Here is a 9,388-nt window from a genome sequence, read left to right as displayed (position 1 = left end):
GCACCCAGTGGGGGCAGCGTCTCTGGGAAGCCCCGTGTGGGTAAGCTCAGGTGTCCGTCTTCCCAGACACATCAGCTGCCTCCTCTGTTCGTGGGTCCGTGCATGTGGGGTCCCCCCCCCCGACCCCGTCCTCCCTTGATCCTGATTGTTCTGGGGCTTGGCCCCAGTAACAACAGGAATGGTAAAAAACCATCAGCACGGCCTCCATTTACTGAGCCCTTAATGTGTACCAAGCATCGGCCTTCGTCATTCATTAAATTCCCACAATTACCTGAAGGGGAGCATATTATTACTTCCATTTTGCAGATGATGAAACTGAGGCCAGGGAGGTGAAATGTGAGCCTGATAAATGCCCTCCCCTCCCATCTTTTCTCCAGCTCAGTGCCTTTCCCTAAAACGTAACCAAGTCACCCAACCCCTTTTCTCTATTCCAAGCTGGGGAATGGGCCAGAGAAGATGACGCCTTCAGATAGGGCCGGGGTGGGAAAAGAGGTGATGAGGGAGAAGGCCGTGTCCTTTGCGCAGTGAGATGGCAGCGGCGGGCTGAGGTTAGACAGGACTGGCTTCATTGCTGCACGATTTTTGAATACGTTGTTTGACCCCTCTGAGTCTCAATTTCCGTATCTGAAAAAGCCAACTGGGATTATAGAACTGTGACAATCAACATGAGGGAAAGTGCTGGAATGGAACAGTGCTGGTGGTGCTGGTGGTGCTGGTGGTGGACGTCGGAAGGCACAGAGGCAGCCTGTGGCATACAGGGTGTCCTTGGGAGGTGGTGACTGCCCAGCAGGGGGGACTGAGTCGGTGGGCGGAGGTTGCCGGGTTAACAGCCTCTCTGGGTAGAGTGTGCCTGTCTTCCCACCCTGACCATTCTGTGTCACTCTCTATGTGTTTCAGGTAGTGGCAGTGTACCCCTTCATGGCCAGAAGCAGCCACGAAGTGAGTCTGCAGGCAGGCCAGCTGGTGACCATCCTGGAGGCCAAGGACAAGAAGGGGAACCCAGAATGGAGCCTCGTGGAAGTGAATGGGCAGAAAGGCTATGTGCCTTCCAGCTTCCTGGCCAGGACCCCGAGCCCCGCTCCGTGGGGCTGGAGTCTGCCCTCTTAGGGTGCCCTCCGTGGAGCCCGTGTTGCCAGAGGGCTGAGGAGGCTTAGATGCTGTGACCCTGGTAGAGAAGGGAAGCCAAGAGAAGGCGGGGCAGGGAGAGGAATTCAGGCCAAGGTTGGGTGAAGGGCGGCCCGAGGAGGTGGGTGGGCCTTGAAGAGTACCTGGCCTGACCGGGGTGAGCTTGGAAGGCTCCAGACAGAACCATGCATTATGTCTGCAAAGAAGGTGGTTCCCATCTAAAGTCAGAGCAGCCCAGATGGCAGGTCCGACTGATAAGGACTTGCTGCAGCCTATGGCCAATCTTACCTGTGCTTTCACCCAGCGCCGCCCACGTGAAGGGCACCCTTGTGCGATGGGGTTACAGGGACACATGGGAGAAGTCTAGGCCTACCTGCCCTGGCAGTTCACTTCCTTCATGTGGCATTAGGAGACGCCACCGCCCACCAGTCATCTTTTATTTCTCCACGCTGGGAGCCGAGCTATCCCTGGCAGCGATGGGAAGCCCCCCTAGAGCAGGGAAGCCAGCCCACATGCGTGGGGCGTGTGGAAAGGTTCTCTGGAGATTGTTGGCTGGGCCTGGGAGTGGGCGCTGCCACGTCTCAGTTCTGGAATGTGTTTAGGCAAATTTAGAGGCTGTTCCCAGGGAGGGGGGGGATTTTGAAGATGTGTTGGGTGTGGTGCATGTAGCACGCAGCTTCTGCTTACTCTGGATTTGGGAACAAAGGATATACAAATTCCAGAGGCAACTATGTGCTGAGATCAAATGCCTGGTGGGTGGGGGAATTTAGGCATTGGCTTAGTTTCCTGTTTCTGGAAGTTGGGAGCCAGGGGAATCACCCCCTCTCCTCTCCCCCCTCCCCCATGGTTTCAGGGCCTGGAGGCAGCAGTGAATGTGAAGTCAGTTGGCTGCGGGGGGGGGGGGGGGGGGGGGGGGGGGGGGGGGGGGGGGGGGGGGGGGGGGGGGGGGGGGGGGGGGGGGGCTTAGACCTAGGACACTGACTCTTTTCCCAGCCACAACTCCCAGGGGGGTGGTGAGAATGACCTGAGGCTAAGGATGGGAAGCTGCTTGCAAATTGCAAGGTGTGATATAAATGTAAATTGCCTTTGGTTGCAGGATGTGCCCTGGAGTGGTCTCAGGGTGGCCCCAGCGTCACCTGACCCAGCTGCAACTTGGAGCTTTAGTGCAGCCACCACCCATTCCCCAAGGGCCGTACCTGTCATTGTTAATCAATATGGCGGCATTTCCCATAATCTCAGGGTCTACTTCAGGATCATTCTGAACACTGCATTCTGGGTAGCCAGTCTCTTGAACTTGGTGAAAGCAACCCTTTCTAGAACCTGAAAATGGAAAACAATTCCTGTCCAAGGAAGACTGTCCCACTGGGGCAATTTGGGGTGCAGCCACAGTTGAGTCATCTGGGTCGTCACTCGGCTAAGATAAATCTCAAGGTTCACAGAAGGGGGTGGTCCAGCATGATCTTTAATACAAAGTATAAATTTTGGAACCAACCCATGTATGGAAAAACGGGTGACAGTTTCGACTTATTTGCAAGAACATATCCATGCTATTATAACTGGAGGGCCTAATGCTGTTGACTCTGGTTTCTGGAGGGCTTTTAAGAAATACACGTGCCTGTGTGAGAGTCTGCATCTCACTCCTCGGCCAGTGGAAGTGGCAGATGCATAATGCAAGAGAAACTGAGTCCCCGCTCGCCCTTTCCCAGCACCAGAGTCACTCTCTAAGAGGCTCTTGGCTCGTTTTCCTTTCTCTTTCCTGCTCTGGTGTGTCAGCGGGGCTGGGGACTCTGCCCTAGACATGCAGTGGTGGACCAGAGGGGTTATTCATTCAGAAGTGGCCACGGGCTAGCGGCTAGGATGTGCCCCATCCGAGCTTTGTCCTGGGTTGGATGTTAGAGGCGCTTTAGAGGTGGCTTAAAATAGGACAGCCTCTTCTGTCAGGCCCCAGAATGTATATTTATTAAGTGCCATTAAAGGGGGACCTGGGGGCGCCTGGGTGGCTCAGTCAGTTAAGCCTCCGACTTCGGCTCAGGTCAGATCTCACGTTCGTGGGTTCGAACCCCGCATCAGGCTCTGTGCTGACAGCTAGCTCAGAGCCTGGAGCCTGCTTCCGGTTCTGTGTCTCCTTCTCTCTCTGCGCCTCCCCCTCTCATGCTCTGTCTCTCTCTGTATCAAAAATAAATAAAACATTTAAAAAATTTGAAAAATAAATAAATAAATAAATAAATAATAAAAAATAAAAGGGGACCTGAACAAGATGGGATGTCCTCAAAGGGAGAAACCTGAAATACACGTGGGCCAAATCTGTCCTGTGAGGGGGGAAACGAAAATGTGTTCAGTAGCACACGGGTTGTGGTTTCTTGTAGATGAGAGGATGAGATGAAAAGTCACGGACAGGTAAGAAATTGCACGTTGAGAGATAGAGAACAGCTGGAACTTTCTCCAGGGGACTCTGTATTGTGCCTTCCTCCCCTCCCCCCAAATGCCTAAATCCATCGCACTGTGTCTTATTTATTTCCTGGTGGGGCTGTCACCTATTAAACTTGCTAAGGTGATTTGCCTGTGAACCAAACAAGGCTGATCCACGAGGGCGGCCCTTGCTCCCCGTGACAGAGCGCATCCTCATTAACCTTTCGGGCCCAAACCCAGTTCTGAACATGAGGATAAGATGACAGTCCCAAGGAAACACGAATGGATCCTTGCTCACTCCAAGGAGCTCTCGCTTGGCGAATCAATGTAACCTGCTGAGAATAAAGGACTTCAAAGACGAAAATGTCTTTGGGGTTTGTGGGACTTGAACTGTTGGATGGTCAGACGCCACAGCGTGACCTGTGCTCACTGGATGTCCACTCTTCGTAAAAACGGTGCCTCGTTTGCTCCTGGGTTCAGTTCATGCATGTCTACCACACAGCGCTAGGGCCTCCAAGAGGGGGCCTCAGCTGCTGGGATACAGTGAAGAGTCAGACAGATGGCGGCCCTGTCCTCCCAAAGCCCACAGTCTGGGGAGGGAGGCAGACAAATCAGTAGTCAGTTAACATGCAGTGTAAGTATCAGGATAGGGCACTGGCTAGGGCCCGGGGAGGGGTCGGCCCCTGAGACCTGGCAACTAAGGAGGGCTTCCTGAAAGCAGTGATGTCTGAGCTGAGGCTCAGTGGGTAACTTGGGTTGGGGGAGGGAGGGAGGGCATGTGCCAAGGCCCTGGGGTAAGCATGAGCACGTTTCACCAGGGGCCTGAAAGGCTATAGAGCTAGGACACAGGGTGTGTGAAGGAGTGCTAGGTGCAGGGGGAGGTGGTGCAGAGAGAGGTCAGTGGGAGAAGGAGCTCTGGCTTGTGCTCAGAAGGCAGTGGAGAGCCACTGCAGGGATTGAAGTAGAGGAGTGACAGGCGCAGGGTCGCATTTAAGGACACAAGCTCTGGTTCATTCTGGAACTTCCCCAAGGTTCTGTCACACTGCTCAAGTCATAGATTTTCAGGGCATGTTGGTTACATAAACCCCGTAGAGGGGATGGCTTCCCCGGGCCAGCCGGAGAAGCGAGACACACAGGCGTCACACTGTTACCTGGGCAGGACAGGATGCCGCCAGCCCCAGAGGGGGACTATGCACCAGGCTTGTGGGTACTCACACAGGAGGGGGCTCTGGGAGCTCTGAGGTGCTCAGGGAGGCTTCCTGGAGGGCACAGGGCAGGGGCCGGGCTCTGTGGGATCGGTGGGATTGGGGAAAGCCGAAGGGAAACAGAGACCCTCTCTGGCCTGAGGAACTAGCATGGTGGTGTGAAAAGTGCCCGGGCCTGAGAAGGCCTCTCTTTCCCTTTCGCTTGGCCTTGCAAATCCTGAGTTCAAGGCCTCCGTGACCACAGGCAAGCAGCAAATGCACTTATGTTTCCGCATGTGAAGAATTTGGTGAGGCTGCCCAGCCTGCTTTCTCCTCTCCACTTGACCCCAAAAGTACTCATCGTAGGGTCCTTCCTTATCCCAAGAAGTCTCTGGCTCCTTCCACCAGGACCTCGCTTCTAGCATGGAAGTCACAGAGGGCCCGTTATGACAGGGCCGAGCCTAAAGTCCCCTGGACCGGGGTTACGAGAAAAGGTGGATTCCACTTCTTGAGACATCAGTAAGAACAGGTAACCCGAACAATTCATTAACTTGACTTTGCTTGTCTGGTTTTTTTTTTAATTTTTTAAAAGTTTATTTATTTTTGAGAGAGAACGAGAGAGAGCTAGGGAGGGGCCCAGGAGACAGAATCTGAAGCAGGCTCCACGCTGTCCGCACAAAGCCTGACATGGGACTTGAACTCTCAAACTGGAAGATCACAACCTGAACAAAAGTTCGACGCTCAAGCAACTGAGCCACCAAGGCGCCCTTGTGTTTGCTTATCTTAATTTCTGAACTTGCCTTTTCTGTTTGTTTTCTCATCTGTAAAATGGGTTCAATCCCTGGTCTCGCAGGGTGGTGGGTGAGGGTATTAAATGGAACAGTCGTTGTGACTCGGCTCATGGATCATGCATCTGGAGGCTCACTGCTGTGCATGAAGGAAATGGTGAGCTGCGGCCACCAGGTGGCAGCAGGGCCCTACCAGTCCTCTCCGGTCCTCCCGAAATGCCCTGGGGCCGGGCAGATGGCGCAGTGGAGAGGAAGGATCAGGTGAAAGACCTTAGGGAGCAGTGGGGACTGGGTTGGACCAGAGCACTCGCCCACGGTCCAAAGGAGCTGTCAGCTTCTTGGCTCCAACCGCTGTTCCGCAGAACGAGAGCCCAGTGACGCCAGATGTTCTGATTTTCAAGAGAAGCCAAAAACCAGGGTTTTGTCTGTTTTGATTTTTTGTGAGATTGGTGTGGAGATTGTATGGGCCACAACAACCTCCTCCACCACCACCCCGCCCCCCGCAATTTGCTCTCCTGCCTGAGTGTGGGTTGACTGTCGTGGGTGGAGAATATCCTCTGAAGAATTAGTGTCATCTCTTTATACTTCCTGTGAAATACCTTCATGTGTCTCTGCTCTACGCAGACATTCGTCCCCCTTCCTTGGATCTCTGGGAGCACTGTTCCCTTTTATACTAATGTTATTATCTCCATCTTCAAACTTACTGGATTGTGGGCCATATTTTCTGACCCACCCATGAGGATCTCCACGGTACCTATCCCACAAAATGTTTTTTAAGTTTATTTATTTATCTGAGAGAGACAGCGCCAGGGGGGGAGGGGCCGAGAGTGAGAAGGAGACCGAGAATTCCAAACAGGCCCGGTGCTTCCAGCGCAGAGCTCGACTCAGGGCTTGAAATCACGACACTGTGAGATCATGACCTGAGTAGAAACCAAGAGTCAGACGCGTCAACGCTTAACCCGACAGAGAGGCCCAGGCACCCCTCCCCCCAAATTCTTTCAAGGATTAAATGAGATACTGCTATAAAACCACATAGTCCAGCACCCAACACATTAGTGCTCAATAAACACATTAGCATCATTATGGGGACCTCAGCAGAAAGGGCATGACATTTGGGGAAAAGTTCGTAGGGCCTTTCTCCCTGCACTCGGTAGGGGGACAAGCCCTGTGGAGAGGAAGACCCTTGATCCTGGCACCTGAATGCCTGGCTGTAGTTGGGCACAGCCCTTCTCTCAGAGGCTGCTGTCACTGTCCTGGCATTTCCCCTCCTCTGCCCACCGTGGTGCACCCAGTGAGGGCAGATTTCCCATCCAGGGCCATGCACTCAGTGGCCTGGATTCTGCTTGCTCTCTCCCACAATATAGCCTTCTGTCCTGCGCCCAGACAATCAGACAGGCACCCAGGCAGCCATCAGCACCTCGATACTGCCGGAGCAGCAACTCCGGTCACAGGCTGGGGGCCTCCTGCCCCCAGGGCGTCCTCTCGGGGTATCCCTGGTGACCAGAGCTTTCTAGAGGCTTCGGTAGCAGATTAGGGAGCAAAGATTTGCCCTCCCGGGGCTCAGACTTCTGGCTGGGCCTAGGAGTACCCACGGCTGCTGTACCATCACTGCCAAGGCCCCAGGTGGCGCATCACAGGCGGTTGTGGGTTCCCAGTCCTGAGCCCATCTGCCTGTCATCAGGGGTCAGGGCATCCTTAGAGCCTGTGAGTGGAAAGGAAGTACTAAACAGTAGCCACAGATCTGGGGACAGCCCTGAGCCGAAGCTGGCCCCTCCGAGCAGCTCACACCTCCAAAGGTGGGCCGTTTGCCTGCTGGCCCTCACCGTCATCCCCAGCCCTGCTCTGCTCTGTGCTGCAGGGAACTACATTTCCCAGGCCTCCTGCCCTCTGCTTTTCCTGGCAGGGGCGAGGAGGGGAGAACCTACGGTATTTCTCCCTCTCGCTCTCTGCTTCAGACAGCATCTCTCCTTGGGGCTGGTCTTCTCCAGGGTTCCAGCCCCTCCCTTGTGATCTCAAGTCCCATTGAACAGACCTGGCTGTGCTTCCCAGTTTCTGTCAGTAGCTTCCAATACTGGACACTAATAAGACGGCCTCTTCCCTGTGTCCCTCCAGCTGAAGGACTGGAGTGTCTTTTTGCTATTGTTTATCTCTGGGGTGCTTCTTGGATCTTCTTTCCCCTGGGTAACCTCCTCCCTGTATTAGATTTTTCTGTTCAAAATGCATCGGGTGGTTCTCTTTCCAACCAGACAGTGACTGATAAGTAGCTCAGTAGCTAAGGGTATAGGGAAGGACTGGGCAGTGGAAATATGGGACTCCTAGGTGTCCCTGCCCCTAAGGGAAGCTTGGGACCATCGCCAGGTCTGCTGCACCTTCCCTGGGGCAGGGGACTGTCCAGCCCTCCCATCTGGAGCTCTTGGGAGTGTCTTCAGCAGCAGATAGCAGCTGACTGGCTCACGCTCCAGGGTCAGTGACTGTGACAATGAGCGGCCCCTCGGCTTGGCCAGCTGAGCTGTTCCTGCAGGGCCCTAAGCAGGCAGAGGCCCAGAGGCAGCTGTATGATGACAAAGCCAGGCTGTGGGCTGGAAGACAGGGTCATCTCCTTCCAGTCACAGTGCCTGGAGTCTGACCCTGGCTCAGGAGGGGCAGCGAGCCACAGGTCAGAGAGTTAGGGAGTGGAGTTGGGGCTCTTGTCCAAGGGAGGAGGCTGCTTGTCTTGATTCTGGGGTCTTGGGGCTTCCAGGCATATCAGCAGAGCCTGTGGCCTGGGGAAGGGCCAGGGTGCATTAACAGTAACCAACGCAGTTTCTCGTCACTGCTCACGGGGCTGCTTGAGGGTTACATGAGGGAATCCATTTGACATGATTAATTCAGTACCAAGGCACATAGCAAGCTCTCAAAAGCGGCAGGCTAAACAAACAAACATAAACGCAAACAAACACAAACAAATCTCACTGGCAGCCCAGGACCATGAAACTCATTCTGTAGGCATTTCACGAACCATGCTGGAGTCTTAGTTAGGATTGAGCCCCCGAGCCTCTCCCCTGGGACAGAGCCAGGGCTGGGAGCACAGGAAGGGGGTTGGGTCAGGTGAAGCAGTTGGGAGCTTGGGAGGGTACAGCCCCTAGGGATGTGAGAGAGGTGGCACGTATCCAGCAGACGGTCAGAGCCCCCATGGGGCACTTGAGGACACCTCTCTCCTGGTGTCCAGGAAGGGAACAGATCAAGGCCAAGTCAGAGAGTGGGCAGTAGGGGCCCAGTCTTTGGGTTGAAGTTCAAGCACCAAGCCTTGGGGACCCAGGGATCAGGCTCAGTAAGGACACAGAGATCCTGGCAGGAAGCAGAATTGAGAGCTGGGCACACTGTTGGGAGTTTTCAGCACAAGGGGCTTCATGTTGAGCCCTGGGACCTAGAGCTACTTGGAACCCACCCACCTCCACCCTGGATGAGGACAGCATTGAACCTAGTGGGCACAGTAGACTGAGTCAAAGATACAGAGGTGGTGGTAGTCAGGAGCCCGGGATTCATGTGGCAAAATGCTCGAGTTCAAACCCCAGCTCAACACTTACCAGCTGTGTGACCTCAGTGAACAAGTTTCTCCATCTCTCTAAAACCTCACTTTCCTCTTTGTGGGCAAATCAGGAAATAGTCCTGTCGCAAAGGGTTGTCGGGATGTCGTAATGGGATAGATAAGGTATGGAAGCATCTGGCACCGTGTCTGGTGATGCACTGTGTGGAGTGCTTAATAAATGATGGATCCCTGAGCACATAAGCCCCCCCCTTCCACAGGATCCCTTCCAAACTTTGCAGGCAGTGACCCTGCACCCGAGTTTTCTTTGCTCTGGGCTAACACTCCCCACGCCTTCACCTTTCCTCTAATGTCTG

General features: G+C 54.3%; 1 protein-coding gene across 1 annotated transcript in view; it reads left to right on the top strand.

Annotated features, from left to right (window-relative positions):
- The window catches only part of ARHGEF37 (Rho guanine nucleotide exchange factor 37), a 37,372-nt gene extending 35,373 nt beyond the window's left edge, over positions 1–1,999 (top strand). The window contains exon 12 of the mRNA XM_029941445.1: positions 898–1,999. Within this exon, the coding sequence (XP_029797305.1) occupies positions 898–1,107 (210 nt within the window). The 3' untranslated portion in view covers positions 1,108–1,999. The remainder of the gene's footprint in view (positions 1–897) is intronic.
- The last annotated feature ends 7,389 nt before the right edge of the window (positions 2,000–9,388 follow it).

Source organism: Suricata suricatta, chromosome 6 (genome assembly GCF_006229205.1).
Source record: "Suricata suricatta isolate VVHF042 chromosome 6, meerkat_22Aug2017_6uvM2_HiC, whole genome shotgun sequence".
Lineage (NCBI taxonomy): Eukaryota > Metazoa > Chordata > Mammalia > Carnivora > Herpestidae > Suricata > Suricata suricatta.
The sequence above is the reverse complement of the archived record's forward strand: the minus strand, read 5'-3'. Positions and strand labels throughout refer to the sequence as shown.